At 48.7% G+C, this 20,595-nt stretch overlaps 1 protein-coding gene across 2 annotated transcripts; it reads right to left on the bottom strand.

The window, feature by feature from the left end:
• Nucleotides 1–111: 111 nt before the first annotated feature.
• On the bottom strand, nucleotides 112–18,941 carry LOC128401065 (eukaryotic translation initiation factor 3 subunit C). 2 transcript variants are annotated; one of them, XM_053363951.1, is made up of 21 exons: nucleotides 18,819–18,941; nucleotides 17,424–17,568; nucleotides 17,019–17,084; nucleotides 16,640–16,829; nucleotides 15,425–15,550; nucleotides 14,606–14,660; nucleotides 14,360–14,469; nucleotides 13,890–14,017; nucleotides 13,047–13,203; nucleotides 12,807–12,910; nucleotides 9,095–9,236; nucleotides 8,830–8,955; nucleotides 7,164–7,257; nucleotides 6,386–6,573; nucleotides 5,143–5,367; nucleotides 4,171–4,534; nucleotides 3,096–3,255; nucleotides 2,194–2,259; nucleotides 1,745–1,832; nucleotides 1,025–1,187; nucleotides 112–295 (listed from the first exon to the last, which is right to left on the bottom strand). In XM_053363951.1, exons 2-21 carry the CDS (start codon nucleotides 17,522–17,524, stop codon nucleotides 210–212), a joined length of 2,739 nt encoding a protein of 912 aa, XP_053219926.1. In that variant the 5' UTR covers nucleotides 17,525–17,568; nucleotides 18,819–18,941; the 3' UTR covers nucleotides 112–209. The 2 variants fall into 2 exon arrangements, with proteins under 2 accessions (XP_053219926.1, XP_053219927.1); XM_053363952.1 differs by having other exon boundaries at nucleotides 18,761–18,870.
• Between the last annotated feature and the right edge of the window lie 1,654 nt (nucleotides 18,942–20,595).

The following is a 20,595-nucleotide window of genomic DNA, read 5'->3' as shown; positions in this document are numbered from 1 at the left end:
GGTGATGCCCCCAGTGGCCACTTGGGACGCAGCAAGAACAGCAATGAATTCCTGACTCTGGTTCTCATCTCCCACGCTGCTTCTTGTGCTCCCAAAGACACCACAGGCCAGTCACGCTCCAAACAAACTCTTTATTAAGTATTTGAATAATGGGAACTGGAATAAGATCTTCCCTGCACCAGGAAACTCTACTGTGATGGCTTAGGGAATCAATAGTTGCTTTGTCGCTCCTGCTGCCGATACCCTCCACGCCGCATGTAGCCTCCTTCGTTCTTGCGGTAGCCATCCTTCTGGTCTGGAGGGCGAGAGAGAGAGAGAGAGAGAAGAGAGAGTTGAGCTACAAGGCACCAGTGGAAAGTGGGCAAGCAAGATGACAACAGAAATGGGTTTGCTGCGCAGCTTATGGAAAACAAGACAGGTACACAGAGACCAAGGCAAAGTGACTCTCGAGTGCACACTTCCTGGTTCTTCAACCAAAACAAACCATCGTTTTGCAGTGAAATCGGCACACTTTGGATTTAGAAAATGCGGGGAGAAAACAACTATCATCTCTGTGTCCTGTATGAAGGGAGAAGTGCTGAACCAAAGGAGGATTTGGATCCTGTGATGAGGGAAGGAAAGCAGACAAACCATTCAAAGAATGCAGGGGTGATAACTTCCAGCCCGTGGGCCAACTCAGGCCAGCCAATCAGGCCCATGTGGTTGTTTTTTTTGCAGACCACACCTACCTGCCACTCACTCAACTTCATAAATGAAGTTTTGATTTGATATAAGATCAGGTGAGATGCAGGTAAAGCTGTGGCTGCAAGGAACCAAGAGAAGCTGACAATCATTAATGGGAACTGGTTTCCTTAGCTTTTGCTCCATACCACGAAGGCCAGAATTTTAAAAGAGAAATAGATACTTATGGGAACAGTCGCCCTATTTGTCCCCAGGCAGATAACTGACACAAAGTGGCTAAAGGAATGGAGATAGGAGAAGCAAGAAGCTGTGGCTGCAACTGGCTTCCAGGACGCCGGCTCACCCCGGAAGTAGCCCCCATAGGTGCCTTGCTTCTGGTCAAAGACCCTCTCGTTGTTCTCCACGAGGCTGCCCAGCTTCTCAGCCAGCTGGAGCGCCAGGTTCTGTTGGGACGTGGGCTCCGTCCGGTGCATCACAACTGTCTGGGTCGGCTGGTCTAAAGAGGCCTGGGAAGGCAAGATTTGGGAGGCTCAGACAAACCCAGCGAAGGAGAGACATGTTAGAAACCTTCTAAAGTGTTGGTCTACTTTCCCTCCCAAATCTGGCTTGTATTAAACCTGAACGCTGCCTATAGCACTTACAGGCAAGAGAAGCCATGATTTAAGATGCGACCTCGAGAACCATATGGAACTTCAGTACCCTGTTTGCCAACTGAGTTATTCATAGTGCAACGGGGCTGCAGACTGCCAAAAGCACAGAGATTTAGATATTTCTCTTTCACAAAGAGATCTCATTTTAGGGGTGAGGCCTATACTGGTTGGCGGCTTATATTTGGACGACTCGCTTCTCATGCTGACCCCACGTTGCCTCTTATTTCTTTCAAAAGGGTCCATGGTGCGGCTGCTGCAGAAGCCCATCCCTGACCCTCTTCTCCCACACCCCTTGAGCTGGTTTGTACAAGGGCAACCCACTTTCTCCTGGCCAAGTGTCCCCTCCTGTGGTGGCCACCCATCTCTAGGTCTCCTCCAGCCACCCGTCTGCCATGCGAGAAAGCATCACTCACCATCAGCTCTTCATTGATGATCATCTTGCTAATGATACTGTGCACTGTGGGTAGGTCCAGCTCAAACATATCAGACAGGATCTCCATGCTAGAAAGGGAGGCATAATTGGGGAAGGGGGCACGGGGAGAGAGAGAGAGGAAGAAAGAGGTAGAAGCTGAGCTTGTGAGACTCAGCCATCAAAGGCTGGCCCATCGGCAGCCTGCCAGGCAGAAAATCTAAGCAGGTTTGGCAACCAAAAAAGGTACCCAAGTGTGCCATGTACAGAGGATGGATTCCTTTGATTGATATATTTTATGGATAGGGAGCCTGCGGAGGGGATGCTGAAGCAACATGTGCACCCATAAAGATGCACTCAGCCACTTATGCCACATCCGCCACTCACACCCTGGCCAAAAAGCTGCCAGGCTGAAAGAGCAACCAGGAGGCCATGATGACCCTCACACAATACCTGATGGAGTCATAGACGCTGCTGTAAGTGAAGAGGTAGGTTCGGAGAGACTCCTCTTGGATCTTCCTGCCAGGGAGAAAGAAGGGAGGGGAGCAGTCATGAGAGCCAGGCAGAGATCCCTGAAAGGGGGGCAGAGCTACGCTTTCCAGTCCCCAGACAGACACCCCCCCCAGCCTCTCAGCACCCACCTGCACACAGACAAGGTGGCCGCTCTCAACACATACATCCCAGTTCTGCACCCTCTTCTCCATTTCAAGGGTTCCAAGCCCTCCCCTCCTAGCCTGCATAGATGGCCCCATAACTCATGGGCTGGAGCACTGACGGTCCCAGGCTTCGTCTCTTTATCCATCAAGGTGGATAAAAAGGTAAAGGTACCCCTGCCCGTACGGGCCAGTCTTGACAGACTCTAGGGTTGTGCGCTCATCTCACTCTATAGGCCGGGAGCCAGCGCTGTCTGCAGACACTTCCGGGTCACGTGGCCAGCGTGACGAAGCTACCCTGGCGAGGCAGAGCCGCACACGGAAACGCCGTTTACCTTCCCGCTAGTAAGCGGTCCCTATTTATCTACTTGCACCCGGGGGTGCTTTCGAACTGCTAGGTTGGCAGGCGCTGGGACCGAACAACGGGAGCGCACCCCACCACGGGGATTCGAACCGCCGACCATGCGATCGGCAAGTCCTAGGAGCTGAGGTTTTACCCACAGCGCCACCCGCGTCCCGATCAAGGTGGATACGCCCAAGCTAAGCAGAGCAATGGTCTGACTCAGGATAAGGCAGCTTTCTACAGGACAACTGCATATTCCTGCAATTGCAGGGGGCTGGACTAGATGACCCTCGGGGTCCCTTCCAACTCTATGATTCTATAGAGGAACCGCCCCGTCACCCCATTCCCATGCAACTGACCGGACAAGCATGCCTCGCACTTTGTCAGCCTCGGGGAACAGGTCCCAGACCTTCCCGTTCATTTTCTCATTGACGATGAAACGGTGACACGTCTTCCAGTCGCCCATCTTCATAGCCTTAGATGCTGCCACCACATGCTCCCTCATCGATTCTGGGGGGCCTGAAGAAAGATGGGGGGAGGGGAGAAGGGGTCATCAAATGGGGAAGGCATTCCTTGTCTTGATGAACAGGATTTTGATTAGCTAGCAAGGCAGGCCACATCCCCTTAACATCCTATTGCACATGAAGACAATGAACGCAAAAAGCAGCTTTCATTTTTGTATCTGGAAAAAGATATTTTTCTAGTCCTTGTGTAAAAAATAAATAAATAAATTATCCAATAAAAATAAAACTTATTAGAGAAATCTACATAACTTCAGTTAATTTTTTCTTAGGTTTAACAAATAGTTATGGAAGGATGTGTAAAAGTAGCTGTAAAGGAAAAACAAAGACACACAATTTGGCAGCAGGCATCATCGCTGAAGAATCATTTGCTCTGTTTTCCAACACAGCATTGAATGACTCCAAGGTGTCGAGTGCCACCTGCAGTTCTGATAAATATGCATTTACAAAATAATAATAATAAACAGCTGCCAAATTAAGATGAAGGAGCAACTTTTAAAAAAAATTATAGAACCAACAGAACACAAGGAGACATTTGGGAAATGGTGCCAAAGCAAGTGAACCATAGTGGGAGGCTGGCTAACGTGGAAAGACAACTTTGTGAACCCTGGATCGTGCCTGGCCATGCCACAGAGGCCAGAGGAAAACCTGCCCCTCCCCAAGAAACTAGCAAGAGGCAAACAAGCAAAATGCTCCCTTGCTTAACACACCAACAGACTGCAGCGTTCAAGCACCTCTAGGCCCAGACCTGCAATTGCCTTGAAGATCCCATTATTTGCCCAGAGAGACAGGGAGGATTCTAAGTCAAGCCTAGGAAGATTCTTGTTAGAAGGCCCAGCATGACAGAGGAAAAGAAGCCCCCTGGCCAGCGTACCCAGAAACACATCTCACAGTTAAGAGGAAAGCCACTAACCAAGAAGGGGCTGGCGCTCGCCCACCCGGAGCTGGTGGTGGAACTGCTTGCTGATCATGCGCCGGCGGGCGTCAAACTCATGCGCGGCCATGTAGGGGATCTCCAGCAACATGGCCGAGACCAGGTAGACGCACTCCAGCAGCTCCAGGTTGATGTGCATGTGGAAGGGGACCTGGCGGCGCTTCTCAATCTTCTCCTGCTCCTGGTTGCGCTCCTGCATGCTGCGCATCAGCAGGCCCTGCCCCAGCAGCTCCTTGGCCCGCCCGCTCGACTGGATGTCCAGCAGGGCGTTGTGGGCATCCTTGATCATGCCCTGGCGGAAGGCACAGATCCCCAGCTGCACCATTGTCCGGTTATACAGAATCTGCAAGAGCCGAGAAGGTCAGAGGAGGTGGAGGCGGAGACCCAGCTGCCCTCTTCAAAAGGCAGCACCCGAAAAACCACTCCCCAAACATTTGCTTCCTGCAACTGCTCCTTTGTAATAAGGGTGGGACACAAATGGGCACTGCTGCACTCTGTCAACCCTCTCCAGCCTCCATTAATTCTCTGCCACTCCTTTATGTTGCCATCTACCGCTCCTGGCCCTTTTCCCCCACCACTTTTCGCCCCAAGGCAGCTACTGCAGACAGCAGGTTGCCAAGCGGGGCAGAGGCATTGTGAAGTTAGGAGAGGAAGTCTCATCAGCCACATAGGATGTTGTGGCTGGCGTCACCAGATGCAAGTGTGGCCCACAGGCAGGAGGAAAAGCGTGGAGCAGCAAGGAGAGGGGGCTCTGCTCCTCTCCAAACCCTTTACAATCATCTGCATCAGCAACTTGCAGCTTCTTGGGCGGGGCAAGGCAGCCACTCCGAGCCTCTCATTCCCTGTTCTTGGAGGACTGGCTTTTATTGTGACTCGAATTCCTTAAGACTGCTTCAATAAGCCATCAGCAACACAGCATACACCCCAGCCTCCCCAGTTTTGTTCTCTGACCTGCACAGGGGGGTCTGCATGCTGAATGTTGTCCTGTAGGTGACTCATAAGCATCAGGTCGCGGGCCTGGTACCAGCGGTCGTGCAGGGCGTGGTGGTAAATGTGGCAGAGGATGGCGCAGGTTCGGATCCGGTCTGTCCTGTCCTTGGCGTAGATGAACTTGCAGAGGCGCTCCATCTGCACCGCCGAGTCCTCTGCTTCGTTCTCGGCCTGGTCTTGTTCCGACTGCAGGCAAGCAGGTTATGCAACATGTCCTTTAGCCTGAGGAGTCCCTCCCCACCCCACTCCCAAAATGTTACCTTCACATAGAGATAGCAAACCTCCAGATATTGTTGGACTCCAGTTCCCATCATTTCTGACCATTGGCCATGCTCCCTGGGGCTGATGGGAGTTGGAGTCCAATCCTATCTGGAGGGGACCAGGTTGGTTACCCAAAACTTAGTATATCAATTGCCCCTCAACTTTCACGGTCTTCCTTCGCCGGTACAATACTAAGGGCCCTGTCCAACTTGCAAACCTGAAACCAGTTTTCAAATTAGCATGACTGCCAGGACTTCCCCTGCCCCAAGGAATGCTGGGAACTGTAGTTCTGGGCAAAAACACACACACAAGTCCTAGGATCCTTTGAAAGAAGCCATGGCAGCTAAACTGAATCACAACGAAGCTTCCTGAAAATCCCTGATGTCCTTCCAGGCCAAACCCTCAGCATCCACCTCAACCTCCCAGCCTGACAGTATCATTTCCAAACCTTATTTTGGGAATGGGCCATGGCTTAGTGCAGAGATGGCCCTCCAGATACTGGTAGAGCCCAACTCCTATCACCCTTGCCAGCACAGTCAACAGTCAGGAGCAACGGGACTTGTAATCCACAGAGACACCTGGCGGGAGCCACAGGTTTCCCACCACTGGCATAGTGCTTTGCCTGTCCGTGGCCCCAGGCTCAATCCCCTAGTTATCTCCAGTTAGAAGGCTCCATTCAGAAGGCAACAGAAAGAGGTTTGCCTAAGACCCTGGAGGGAAGCTACCAATCAGAGCAGGCCGTGCTGGTCAAAAGCAGGGTGAGTATGACCAGATACATGACAGCTTCTTATGCATTTGACAATTTAGGGCATGAGAAACATCTTCTCATCCACAGGGTTATGCCCCACGCACAAAACCTATGGGTGCAACCGCAGAGTGTGAATACCCTGGGCAAAGCAAGGACGGCTGGTGGGGGGCTTTACTGCCCCAGAGGCTGGCCTACCTTGCTGTCTCCTGCCGGGCCCTGTTGCCGCTGGTGAGCCTTGTAGTCAAACTTGTAGTAGGTGTGGAGGATGCAGCGCAGGTAGATGCGGCACACCTCCTCCGTGGTTCCCTTGTCCTGCAGGTAGTTCTGCACCCGGTCGATGATCTTGCAGACTCGGCCCTCATCCTTCAGGTGGTCCACGTACTCTGGTGGAAAGGGGAACATGCATTCACATGGCAGTCTTTCGAGGTGGGGCTGCCGGCTTCTCCCTATTTGCCATGCAGAATCTGACACTCCTGAGAAACCCCAGCTTCCCATTTTGGGGCCCAAAGAGCATGATTCTAGTCCACATGAGTTAAGAGACATGAAAACATACAGATTCTCTCTACTTAGACTGGGTGACCTTTTCCCAAAGCATTCAGCCACTTTCTACCACCTACTCAGTTTTCTGACCTGCTGCTTTGTGCTAAACGTTTTATTTTTCAAATATGCTCCGAAGTCAGTTTTTTTTAATAAAAAACTTCTTGTAGCAAGCAAGCAAACTGAGAGGCACAAAAACAGAAAAGGCTGGCAAATATTCCAAGTTCAATCCCTGGTTCTTGAGGGATCGTTCCAAAAGAGGGAAACAGCTGGCAGAGGTGTCTTTTCAGGGGAAAACACAGCACAGATTCCTTAGGGTTTCCTCTATTTGAGAAGTTCCCTGTTCCACACCAGCCCTCCACTAGCTGAAACTTTCAGTCCAACTCCACCCTGGCTATGCCTCCGAGACCCCACTTTCTATGACAGGCACACTCACCCTGGGAATGGGGATCTGTGTTCTGCATGATCTTTGTGAACTCTTCATCCATGCGCTCCACCAGAGTCAGAATGCAGCCACGAACACGGTAGGGCTAGAGAGGGAGAGAGACACACAAGTGGGTTAAGGGGGTCAAGACTGCTAGGCAGAGACACACACAAGCCTTTTTCTTTCCTGACCTGCCAATCTGTACCAGCCTCCCACCTGCTGTTTCTTGTAGATTTCAAACTAGCCCATCTTACCGGGTTGGCAGGATAATAATAATAATAATAATAATAATAATAATAATAATAATAAATTTTATTTATATCCCGCCCTCCCCAGCCGAAGCTGGGCTCAGGGCGGCTAACAACAATAAAACAATACAAAAGTACAACACAAACAACACTCTAAAATCATTCATTATAAAATTAATTAAATTCAAGCCACTGGCCACCATTGGGCCAGAGCTCAGCGAAGATTGCCGAGGGAGGGAGTCAGGCTGTGCCCTGGCCAAAGGCCTGGCGGAACAACTCTGTCTTGCAGGCCCTGCGGAAAGATGTCAAGTCCCGCAGGGCCCTAGTCTCTTGTGACAGAGTGTTCCACCAGGTCGGAGCCACAGCCGAAAAAGCCCTGGCTCTAGTTGAGGCCAGCCTAACTTCTCTGTGGCCTGGGACCTTCAAGATGTTTTTATTTGAAGACCGTAAGTTTCTCTGTGGGGCATACCAGGAGAGGCGGTCCCGTAGGTACGAGGGTCCTAGGCCGTATAGGGCTTTAAAGGTTAAAACCAGCACCTTAAACCTGATCCTGTACTCCACCGGGAGCCAGTGCAGTTGATATAGCACCGGATGAATGTGATCTCGCAGCGAAGACCCCGTAAGGAGTCTCGCTGCAGCATTCTGCACCCGCTGGAGTTTCTGGGTCAGTCTTAAGGGCAGCCCCACGTAGAGCGAGTTACAATAATCCAGTCTGGAGGTGACCGTCGCGTGGATCACAGTGGCTAGGTCAGGGCGAGAGAGGTAAGGAGCCAACTGCTTAGCTTGGCGGAGATGGAAAAATGCCGCCTTTGTTATAGCTGCAATCTGCGCCTCCATGGAAAGGGAGGTGTCGAAGATTACACCCAAACTCTTAACAGACGGTGCTGGCACTAACTGCGCCCCCGCAAGAGATGGGAGTTGCCCCCCCAATCCCATATCGTCCCGTCCCAGCCACAGGACCTCTGTCTTCGAAGGATTTAGCTTCAACCGGCTCCCACGTAACCATCCAGCCACAGCTTCCAGACATCTGGTCAGTGTGTCTGGGGCCGAGTCAGGATGGCCATCCATCAACAGATAGAGTTGGGTGTCATCGGCATACGGATGGCAACCCAGCCCAAAACTCCGGACAAGCTGGGCGAGGGGGCGCATAAAGATGTTGAAAAGCATTGGGGAGAGTATCGCACCCTGAGGTACTCCACACACCAAGGAGTGGCGCGATGACAATTCCCCCCCAAGCGCCACCCTCTGTCCCCGACCAGAGAGAAACGAGCGCAGCCATTGAAGGACTGTGCCCTGGATCCCCACGTCGGCAAGGCGGTGGTCCAGAAGTTCATGATCGACCATGTCGAAAGCTGCTGACAGATCTAGAAGAATCAGCAGCCCCGAACCCAAGGATGGGGAGGAATGATGCCTGTCTCAGAAATGCTCACCTGCTCGCTGTTGGCCAGGTTCTCAGAGTCCTCTGCAATGTTCTCGCCAATGAAGATGTTGGGGTTGGCAAAGAGGATGTCCAGGAGCTCTTCAATGGAGCTCAGGCATTTCTGCCACATCTCTGGCTGCATGTGGTGGGAGAAGAGGAGTAAAGAGGGAAACATTGAGCCCCCTGGCATTCTGGGAAAGAAACCACCTGCTTCCTGTGGCCCCTATGCACAGTGCTTTCAGGCCACTTCCTCCCCTCCCCTCCTAATTCCATACCTTCATGTAAGTAGCCAAGTTAGGGTTGTAGTCATACAAAGAAGCAACAATGTTGAACTTGATTTTGACATCGATGGCAATCCCCAGGTTGTTCTCTGCTGCAATTCCAACCAAAAGCTGCAGAAGGTCAATCTGAGCCGCTCTAGGAGGGGGAAGGAGGTGAAGGAGCTCAGTGCAGAAGGGGGGCGGGGGAAGCAGATGGCCGGGCATGCTTCTTTTGACATACATCCCCAACTCTGCACAACCCTCCTTGTGCCCTGTGCCAAAACCACTGATGCCCATGTGGACTTCCGGAGTCGGCGCCATCGGCAATGGCGGATTCCCTCTAACTTTGAGGGAGTTAGCTCCGCGGAAATCGGGTCTTGCCGCTACGGCGAAGCGGGGACCCTTTAAAAAACCACAGGCGGGTGAAGCCTGTGATCGTGGGACTCGGCGGGCACCTTCAGCCCCCCCCCCAATTTGCAAAGGAACCCGGCTACGGGCTCCGGAGCGAAATGGGGTGAGCAGCGCGGTGCTGAGAGTCAATTGCTTCTTCCGTGGAGCGAAGCCGCACAGCTGTTGTCGGAGAGCGCTGACTTTTTTCCTGTGACAATTTGGCTATCAAAACAACTACCCGTGAGTAGGTTAAAGATTTGAAAACAAGGGAAGAAAAAAGCATTAATTTGGCAGTCTTAATATTTGTAGATGCGGAGAAAGCTTTTGATAATATCTCTTGGAGTTTTATGAAGAAAAATCTTCAGGGGATGGGGGTTGGTCAAGGCTTTGAAAACGGTATAGGTGCAATTTACTCAGAACAAAAGGCTAAACTAATTGTTAATAATGTGGTGACAGAGGAATTTAAGATAGAGAAAGGGACACGACAAGGCTGCCCAATTTCCCCATTGCTCTTTATTTCGGTCCTGGAGGTTCTGCTAAATATGATTAGAAGGGACCATCTGATTAAAGGTATACAGGTCGGAGCCAAACAGTACAAATTGAAAGCTTTTGCAGACGACTTAGTACTGACACTACAGGAGCCAGAATCTAGTACTAAAAGAGTATTGGAACTGATTCAAGAATTTGGTCAAGTGGCAGGATTTAAGTTGAACAAGTTAAAAACTAAGGTTCTTGAAAAAAAATTAACACCGATCGAGAAAGAGAGGTTTCATAAGGAGACAGGTTTAACACTGGTTAAGAAAGTAAAATACCTGGGGGTTAATATGACCACTAAGAACTTAAATTTATTTAAAGATAATTATGAGAAATGTTGGTCAGAAGTGAAAAAGGATCTAGAAATATGGTCAAATCTGAAGCTTTCCTTGCTAGGTAGAATTGCTGTTATAAAGATGAATGTATTGCCAAGAATGTTATTTTTGTTTCAATCATTGCAAATTTTGGACAAAATGAACTGTTTCAAGAAGTGGCAGAGAGACATTTCTAGATTTGTCTGGCAGGGCCAGAAGCCCAGAATAAAATTTAAAATACTAACCGATGTAAAGGAAAGAGGTGGATTTGCCCTGCCAGACCTTAAACTCTATTATGAATCAGCAGCATTTTGCTGGCTGAAAGAATGGCTGCTTCTTGAGAACACAGACATTTTTGATTTAGAAGGCTTTAATAACGTTTTTGGGTGGCATGCATATCTGTGGTATGACAAGGTTAAAGCACACAAAGCATTCAAAAACCATATTGTCAGGAAAGCATTGTTTAATGTCTGGGTAAGATATAAAGATTTACTTGAAAACAAAACCCCAAGGTGGTTATCACCGATGGAAGCGAAGGCTCAGAAAAAGCTCAATATGGAGGCCAAATGGCCGAAATATTGGGAGATTTTGGAACAAGAAGGAGACAAATTGAAATTGCAGAGTTTTGAGAAACTAAAAGATAAAGTGCGAGACTGGCTTCATTATTATCAAATAAGGGAGGCTTACAATCTGGACAACAAAATTGGCTTCCAGGTGGAAAAATCAAAATTGGAAACAGAACTGTTAGACCCCAAAACTAAGATACTATCAAGAATGTATAACTTGCTATTGAAATGGAATACTCAGGATGAAACGGTTAAATCTGCTATGATTAAATGGGCACAAGATGTTGGACATAACATTATGTTTGCTGATTGGGAACAGTTGTGGACCACAGGTATGAAATTTATGGCATGTAATGCCTTAAGAGAGAATATTATGAAAATGATATACAGGTGGTACATGACACCAGTCAAGCTTGCAAAAATCTACCATTTGCCTGACAATAAATGTTGGAAATGTAAAGATAATGAAGGCACATTCTTTCACCTTTGGTGGACGTGCCCAAGGATTAAGGCTTTCTGGGAGATGATATATAATGAAATAAAAAGGTATTTAAATATACCTTCTTGAAGAAACCAGAGGCCTTTCTCCTGGCCATGGTCGGCCAATTGGTGTTAAAGAAGGATAGAACTTTTTTTATGTACGCTACAACAGCAGCAAGAATACTCATTGCAAAGTACTGGAAGACACAAGATCTACCCACCTTGGAAGAATGGCAGATGAAAGTGATAGACTATATGGAATTGGCGGAAATGACTGGCAGAATCCGAGACCAGGGAGAAGAGTTGGTGGAAGAAGATTGGAAGAAATTTAAAGATTATCTACAGAAACATTGTAAAATTAAGGAATGCTAAAATGATGTCGGAATGAAATGAAGCGGTTTTAGCAACAATGTTAAAAAGGAGTATGTAAAAATGGATTGTTAATAGATGAAAATATAAAGTTATAATATGTTAAGATAAAGAATTAAGATAAAAACAAAGAGGGAAAGGATTTGCTGAATTAATCATTCGAACTGGAAAACAAAAAAGGGAGGTGTGAGGAGGTCAGGGAAACAAGTAAATGAAAGGCAAGACATGGAAAGATGGATTTATTTTTAATTGTTTTTATTTCCTTTGTATTTTGTATCTTTTGTTTTCTTTTTTCTATCTCTTTATTACTTCTGTAATTTCTTTGGAAATTTTAATAAATATTATTTTTATAAAAAAAAAACAACCACTGATGCCCGTGTGAACCCCCTTCATTTTCATCACTTTCCGATTCACTTAAAACATTTATGCGCCACCCTTTGTCCTATTTAGGATATCCGGCAGTAGATATACCTGGGATCCAACACTGCATTTCTGCTTTGGAACAGGCTTCCACTTGCACAACAGAAACCTACCCCCCGCCCCTAAGAATCTGCTGCAGAGGGTTGGGAGCAATGTCTATGGGGAAGGGTGGGAGGATGCAGGTTCAGCATGCAGAATGTCCCAAGTCCCATCCTCCAGTTAAAAATACTTAGCAGATGCTGCTGGATCAGTCCAAAGGCCTACCTAGTCTGGCATCCTGTTCTCACAGTGGCCAACCAAAGGCCTACCTACAAGGAGTCTGTAAGCAGGGCCTGAGCACGAGAGCACTCTCTCTGCACTTGCGATGCTCAGAAACTGGTACCCAGGAGCACGCTGCCTCCAACAGGGGAGACAGAACATGGCCATCAGGGTTAAGCAGCCACTGCCAGCCTTATCCTCCATGGATTTGTCTAATTCTCTTTCAGAGTTGTCCAAGCCCTCAATCATTTCAAGCTGCCCTTTTCTGAACCTTTTGCAGCTCTGCAGCAGCCTTCTAGAGGTGAGCTAATGAGAACCACGCCCAGTTTTTTCCAAGCGCGGTCTCCTAGGCCACCTTCCCCCCCACTCCACCACATCAACGCTCACTGGCCTTACCGATCCGTGCCTTTCTTTCCACGGGCCTGGAGGATCTCATTGAGTTTCTTCACGACTACAGTGTGGTTGATCTCTGTACCTTTGGCAAACATCTTTGGTTTCTCCTGCAAAGCGGGGTGGGGGGAGGATTGTTAGGCTCAAACCATGTTTGGAAGATGGAGAGAAGTAAAAATAAAGGCAGCAACACCATGCAGTTTGTTCTACTCCCACATTTCCAACTGCTTGCAGAGAGAGACTTACCTTGACCAGGGGGACACCCCCTTTGACCTTCTCCCACTCGCCCCCCTCATTGTCATCTTCATCATCTTCATATTTCTTGGATTTCCGGTCCTGCTTTTTCTTTGCCTTCTCTTCCCGCTTCTTCTCCAAAACTCTTTTGTCCTCCTCAGTGCCAGTTCTGGTCAGGGAGAATTAAAACAGGACTGAATCCCTCTTTTAACCTGGAATTCTTACTTCCCGAGTTGCCTGAACCATACAAGCCCAGACCCCGCCACTGGCCACAACCACAGATCAAGCACTAACAAAGCCAGACTAAAAAGCTTATTTGATCCAGACCTCTGCAGTCACCAAAATGCCCAATGCACAGAGACCCGGACCTGAGGTCCCCCACCCCTTCTTTAGCCAAGATCTACTTCCCTGCAATTCCAACTTCTTGGTTTTATTTCTGCTCTTGGGGTAACAGAGCACAAGTCTGTCCCATGGTACAGAGCACCTGTCACAGCCCAGATGGGGCCATTATTTCTCAGATCTAAAAGTGTCCATCAAACTTTAAGACGCTCACCTAATGTGAGATAGCTAACTACCATTGCAGCACAGACATCCACTGTGCCCTGACATGGATGCTGCCACCTTAAGCAGGGAGGGAGGGTCAAAGTAACGGGTCTGGCTCCTCAACACCTCAGGCTCAGAAGTGAGCTGGGTGAACAGGACAACACACAGTGTTCCACCTTCAGGTCCTGAGTCTGAAATTCCAGATTGTGATCAAAGGTAGTTTCACAACTGACAGTTCCCTCAGCCAGAGGTTTGGAGACTGTCCTCTAAAGATGATGCGAAGTGTTGAACCCATAGAAGCTGCCTCCTTACTTCTTAAGGAACTTGGAGGCCAAGGAGGTGTATTTGCCCTCATCTTCATCTGACTCAGAGTCAGATTCTGAATCTGAGGAGCCCCAGTCTTCATCATCATCAGAGTCCTCCTCCTCCTCATCTTCATCCTGCCAAGAGCGGGGGGGGGGGGGGGAGAGAAGAAAAATTATGCACCAGCAAACCATGTGACGAAAAAAGTTTTCACTCAGATTCAGCCAGGGAGGGCCATAAAGTGACACAGAGCAACAGAAGTCCCATGGGAACCCTGTTCCTGTTCCCCACGCTTCTGGATTATTATTTTCTACTGCAAAAGGAATAGTGATCTTTTGCCTTCCTCCCCTCTGAGTTGCTTGGCACAAAAATCCTTCTGGCAGCTGCTTTGAGGGAAGCACCGGATGCCATGCCTATGCTGGCCAGAGGAGGGCATCACAACGTGCTGCCCCCCCTGCCCCACCCCGTTCAGCTCTTACCTCCATCTTTTTGACAAACTTGCCCCGTCCCTCAGCTGCCCCCTCTTTCTTCTTCAGGAAAGCCGCGGCGCTCATTCCCTCATCGTCATCCTCACCAGAAGAGGAGGAACCTGAAGCCGGAAAGCGGGGGGTGTCACTGAGAGGGGAAATCTCAAATCCCGCTCCCCACCTCACACAAAGAAGGATAGCCAGTGAGCTGCACAGCTTCCATCTCCTACGCACTGCATCATCATCATCACCACTCACCCTCTGAATCGTCACTTTTCTTGTCCTCGTCTTCATCAGCTGACTGTTCGGGGTTCTAGACGAAAGCAGACATGTGGTCAAGATGCATGTTGGGTACTCTTCTTTAATTTGAACTGTACAGAATCGCTCTTCCAGCACAGCCTGACTCCTCCAAACCCTCCCTTCCGCTTTCACCTGTTTTTTCACCTGAGCCTTTAACACCAGGGGTCAGCATACTTTTTCAGCAGGGGGCCGGTCCACTGTCTCTAAGACCTTGTGGGGGTCCAGACTATATTTTTTTTGGGGGGGAGGAGGAATTCCTATGCCCCACAAATAACGCAGAGATGCATTTTAAATAAAAGGGCACATTCTACTGATGTAAAAACACGCTGATTCCCGGACCGTCTATGGGCCGGATTTAGAAGGCGACTGGGCGAGATCCGGCCCACGGGCCTTAGTTTGCCTACCCATGCTTAACACAACTTGCAAAGCCAGTAATCAACCCTATTGCCTAAAGCAAGGACAGTAACTGCCTCCAGATCTTGCTGAATTACAACTCCCAGCTTCCCTGACCCTTGGCCAAGCTGGCTGGGGCAGATGGGAGTTGGGAGTCCAGCAACATCTTGAAGGTCAGAGGTCCTAAGGGATTCATAGAATTGGAAGGGAACATGAGGGTCATATAGTCCAACCCCCTGCAATGCAGGAATATTTTGCCCAACATGGGGCTCGAACCCACAACCCTGAAATTAAGAGTCTCATGCTGCACTGACAGAGCTATACATAATTCCCAATGTCTCAGCCGCCTCCCTGAATGCCCTCCACCCAACCATGCCCCAGTACCTGGCGGTAGCTCATGATCTGGGCCTCATAATCTCGGTTATACTTCCGGATCTTCTGGCGGAGGGTGCTTAGGGCTTTGGCGTTGTTCTTGTTCATCTTCTTCTTGCCTTCCTTGTCCTCCCAGAGCTACGAAAGCCAGAAGGGAGATGAAATTACAGGCAGCCCATGGGCATTTGGTCCACACACCAGCCTATCTCCCTTTTTCTCTAAGCATGCAAACCAAAGCTATGTGCAAGAGGACAGCCATTTTGCTCTCCAGCTATTCCCTTCAGGATCCCAGAGTCTTGGGTCTGTGGGATTGGCTTGTTACCACTCCCCATCCCAGTGCTGCATGAAGGCTCAGAATGGTGCAACAGTGGGTATCAGAGCTGGGACCAGAGATCTGTGTTCAAATTCCCACAAAGCTGTGAAGTGTCTTAGGCTTAGTCACCTTTTCTCAGCTGAACCTACCTTGCAGGGCTGTCGTGGGGATGGGGAAGAGACCAACCATATAGACTGCCCTAGTACCTTGGATGAGAGGCAGGTGGATGGCATCTTGCTCTCACTTTCCCTATATGCATTCTTGCTCTCTATATATTTCAGACATTCAAATTTCTAGGTCCACTCTGCAAAGCCTTCAAGGCAGCTTACAGAACACAACAGCTTTACAACAAAAACTACGTGTTTTGAAAACCAACATCCACGCCAAGATGATACACGAAAATAGGAGCAACATGAAAAACACAACACACATTTAAACTTGGCTCCTGCACAGTAAATAAGCAGGTGCCAGGTGGCTATTTCTGGGGAGGCCAACAGGACACCACTACCAAAAGACCATGCCCTTGGTCATCACCTGGCGGATCGCCAAAGTGGGATGTGTGTTCAGATCTTAACAAATAGGCAGATCCACATGGGATCCAGATCCACTGCTCAACTGATTCAGAGCACTTCTCTCCCCAATTAGCCCCCATACCTTGAATCCAACTCCATTCATGCAGGAACAAACCGGCAGTAAAAGGAGACACCAAAAAGGAATCAAAGTTGATCCTGGGAGCTCTACATTCAGCTCCCTTTTGCAATGAAGCTCATAATTCTTTGTCAGGGGGGAAGCAGGAGAACAGATTCCCTTCTTTTTCCCTTAGCCCTAGGTGTCAGACTCAAATTGCCACGAAACCCTCTTGAGCCAGGCACAGGGACTTTGTGGACCAAAAACCTCCCTGCTGGCCCCAGTACCTCATTGAGGTAGTCCTCAAGGTCTGCGAGGATGCGGATGTAGAAGCGGGGCACTCCCTCCTTGTCAACAATGCTCTTGGCCTTGCCATAGGCCTTGCCCAGCAGCTCAAACTCCTCTAGGCATTTGGTGACGTCCCGGATCTTCATGGCATTCCGGATTGTTTTGATCAAGTTTGTAAGCTCCTCAAACCTGCAGTAAAGGAAGATCAAAGAAGGAATGGTTAAGCCTGGGGCATTGATATGCCCTCAGAGAACACAGTGCCACCAACATGCTGCTCAACAGGACGGGAAATTACCCAGCTACCCAAAAATGTGGCATTGGCGCAGCCCTCCAGAAACCAGAGGAGCCACTTCTCCCACAAAGCCAACCACACTTTACCTCTTGTCCTTTGCGCTGCGCACAATCCTCTTTGTATCTTCCTCATCTTCACTCAACAGCAGAGGCCTACAAGAAAGGGAAAGGAACAGACAATGGATCCCTGCTATCAATGATCAGTGGAAGCAGGTGAGAGAGGTGCAGGGCAGGGAGAGGAAGGGGCAGTGCATAACTCAGAAGTAGGAGATGCTTGGTCTGGAATCCCAAGACAGGTACTACCTTGGTGTATTGGGTTCAGGTTAAAGTATGGGTATGTTGTCCTCACTACCTGTTTCTGACTTTTAAATCAGAAATGCTCCCCCTTATTCTCGTTGGCATCCGTCTGTTTCTTCCAACTCATCACTCCCTGGGAACCTCTGTTCCCACCCTCTCACTCAAGTTCTCCCAGCCCTCCCCCCACATACTTACTGTTTTCCAAAATTGCCCCCAACGGGCTTCGCTACAAGCTCGTCCCCAGAAAGTGACGACTCCGACTCACTGTCCGAGCCAGTGGTAAAGAAACGCGACATGGCGGCAGTGGCTCTGGGTTGTCAGCAACCCACTGCTCCCAATTCTGGATGGGAAAGACAAGAAGCCAAAGGCCCAGTGAGTGCAATGATATCAAAAGGGAGTTCATTTGCTTCCATTTATAATGTCAACACCTGATATGCAGGCAGCAACCATTTTAGGTGCGTCCAACTGATGCAAGACCACTGACGTGCGGGTCCTTTTGGATCTAGAAGAGGGAAGAATGGGGGCAGAACATGGCGGAGCGAGCTTGTGCACACTCTGCCGACACACGTGAGGGCCAGGAACAGAACCCCCGTGCAAAATGGTCACTGAATGAATTATTGTGCATGCTTTGATATAAACCTTGGCAAACTTTTTTGTCACCAGCCTAAATGGAAACTAAGCTTAAGCACATGTAACTGAGCTAAATGCATATTCTTCTCATGTTTATCATCTCTTCTCCAGCCTGGCACCTTCCAGATGTTTCAGCCGATAACTCCCATCAACCCTATATTAGCCATGGCTGATGGGAACAGAGTACAGCAATGGGCAAGAGACAGCTGTTCTATGCCTCCCTGCAGACCAAACTGCAGGCTATAAGCATCTCAGGGCACAGACTGTCATTTTGTGTTTCTCATAAAACATCAAGTACACTGATGTTGGTTTATATTATGTTTATCATACCTTTCATCCATCTGGCAACTCCCATCAGTCCCAGCCAGCAAAACCAATGGTCAGGGATGATGGGAGTTGTCCAGCATTGTGAGGGCCTGAGGGTTACATCCTTCTGCTCTCACCCAACCCCCTTCTATCCTCACAAGCAGCTTGAGAGGTAGATAATGTTGACAGACAGTGACTGGCCCACGCTCATCCAGTGAGGTTCATCACTGAGTGGGAAACTGAACCCCCCCCCCCACTACTTCTGGAAGCTTCGGGCCTCCCCCAATCCTGCCGCGATGCCTCCTCTTTGCTAGGAGTGGAGCCATTTTGGCTCCAGGAAGGACCAGCGCTCAGAGAACTGAGATCACCAACAGCGCACCAGGAATTATGTCAATGCATATATTACATAAAACCACATATAAACCTCATCAGTATAAATGTTCCAAACGCTCAGCTGAGTTTAAAACACCGACAGCCCAAACAGACAAACACGCATCTCCCCAATGGGGACAAAAACCCCCTCCTCCTAGAGCGAAGGCCACCCAAGAAGCCGGTGGGGCCCCCCTCGGACGCCTCCTACTCCTCCCTCCCCTAACTTTCGGGGTTTGCCTCCTTCCTCCAACGGGACCCCAAGAACCGCGAGCACGCGCTTACCCGGCCCGGGCCTGGTAAAATGAAGGCGCGTCGCTTCCCGCGGCCAACGCGCATGCGCAAAGCCTTCTGCAGGCTCATCAACACCCCGGCGCGGCCCTGATGACTACTTCCTTCCCAAGAGGGGAAATGCTAAGATAATAGAGATGCTAAATTCTAGAGCGGCACCACTCGTACATTCCGAAGGTGGGGGGCGGGGCGGAAATCACGACTACAGAGGTGGCTTTCCATGATTACCGAGAGAGATTCTACGTTTTAATTTCTATGGTCTTAAACTTTGCGGCAAAGTGACCTGGAGAAAGGGATGGTGGGAGTTGTAGTCCATATAGAGATGCTGTGACGCCCTGTGCCCTTAACTGCAAAGGCAATGTTTGTCGTTTTGTTTGCCGTGCTGGTGCTTCAGAGCAATGATTCTGTACCGTATTTTCTGGAAAATAACCATTTCACTGCTTTAGTCATCGACGGTGACGCAGTCGAACCTTTACACCACTTACCGCAGTTAAAAGCACAACGGCTTAAATTAGGAATTTCCTAAACTGTTCCATCTATTTATCCTGACTTTCTTCCAATAACCTCTGGGCTCAACACCTGTGCCAAGGGAGCTGCATTTGCTCCCAGGCCATATTCAGGGTATTTTTACTAACGCAAAAAGCCTTAAGAACTCTGGACCAGGCTCATATGAAAGATTGTCTGCCCTTGCATAGATCTGTTAAGATCACTTGCATCATCTGGAGAAATTTTACTTGCGGCAAAACACCCTGTATAATATCAGAAAAGCATTGACGCACAAATGAGCATTTTCAGCTGCTGTCCTTGTACTTTGGAACATCGTTGAAGCATAATTTGCTTTGGATATCCTACAAAGACATATGGTAATGTACAGGCATTCCTTGTTCTAGAAAATTGGAACTTGTGTCACTACTAGATCTCTATTTTTATGTTTATTTGTTTTCCTGCTATCTGCCCGAGCTGCAACAAGACATGTCTCTCCCATGTCTCTCTACAGCCGCAGCAGGCACAGTAAACTTCCAGCAATATGTCTTCACCCCCAAAAGGCACACTTCTTCCTTGTCTCCCAAGACAGACTGGTGTCAATAACATGTTATTAGGTTGGTTTGTATATTGTGTGCACTCTGCTTAGAAATATAAAAAAAATTAGGCACCAGGCAAAAACAGTCCTCTTCTCCCAGACCTTTGGCTAATTAAACAATCTATGGCCTTTTAAACTGTGAGCTATTGCTTTTGCTTGCTACATTATGTATTTTTTTAATACAGTTGTACCTTGGTTTTGGAACAGCTTATTTCCTCAATGTTTTGGCTCCCAAATGCCGCAAACCCAGAAGTGACTGTTCCGGTTTGCAAACTATTTTTGGAAGCTGAATGTCTGACGGGCTTCATGCAGCCAATCAGAAGCCGGACTTTGGTTTCCAAATGTTTTGGAAGTCAAATGGACTTCCGGAACGGATTCCTTTCGATTTCCAAGGTACGACTGTATTGTAAACTGCCCTGTGCTCGGATGAAGGGTGGCATAGAAATTTAAAGCAGTTTATAAATACTTTTAATTACATAAATAACACATGCCCTCTCTGTGTATCCCCACCACACTACTTGTTTGGTTAGGCAGAGAAAGAGTGACTTGCACAGTGTCACCAGTAAGCTTTGCACGTGAGCAGGAATTTGAACTCGCATCTCCAACACTCTTTAACTCCTACATTATTGTGGCTTTATTGTTTGTTAGCTACCCCGACGACAAAGATTAAAAACCTTACTTAAAATATGT

This window comes from Podarcis raffonei, chromosome 13 (assembly GCF_027172205.1).
Source record: "Podarcis raffonei isolate rPodRaf1 chromosome 13, rPodRaf1.pri, whole genome shotgun sequence".
Classification (NCBI taxonomy): domain Eukaryota; kingdom Metazoa; phylum Chordata; class Lepidosauria; order Squamata; family Lacertidae; genus Podarcis; species Podarcis raffonei.
The sequence above is the reverse complement of the archived record's forward strand: the minus strand, read 5'-3'. Positions and strand labels throughout refer to the sequence as shown.

Coding starts and splice junctions, on each gene's coding strand:
- LOC128401065 (XM_053363951.1), bottom strand. CDS start 17,524: ATGTCGCGTTTCTTTACCACTGGCTCGGACAGTGAGTCGGAGTCGTCA. Junction 5,368..6,385: donor GCCCGGCAGGAGACAGCAAG/GTAGGCCAGCCT, acceptor GCTTGCCTGCAG/TCGGAACAAGACCAGGCCGA. Junction 296..1,024: donor CTATGGGGGCTACTTCCGGG/GTGAGCCGGCGT, acceptor CTCGCCCTCCAG/ACCAGAAGGATGGCTACCGC.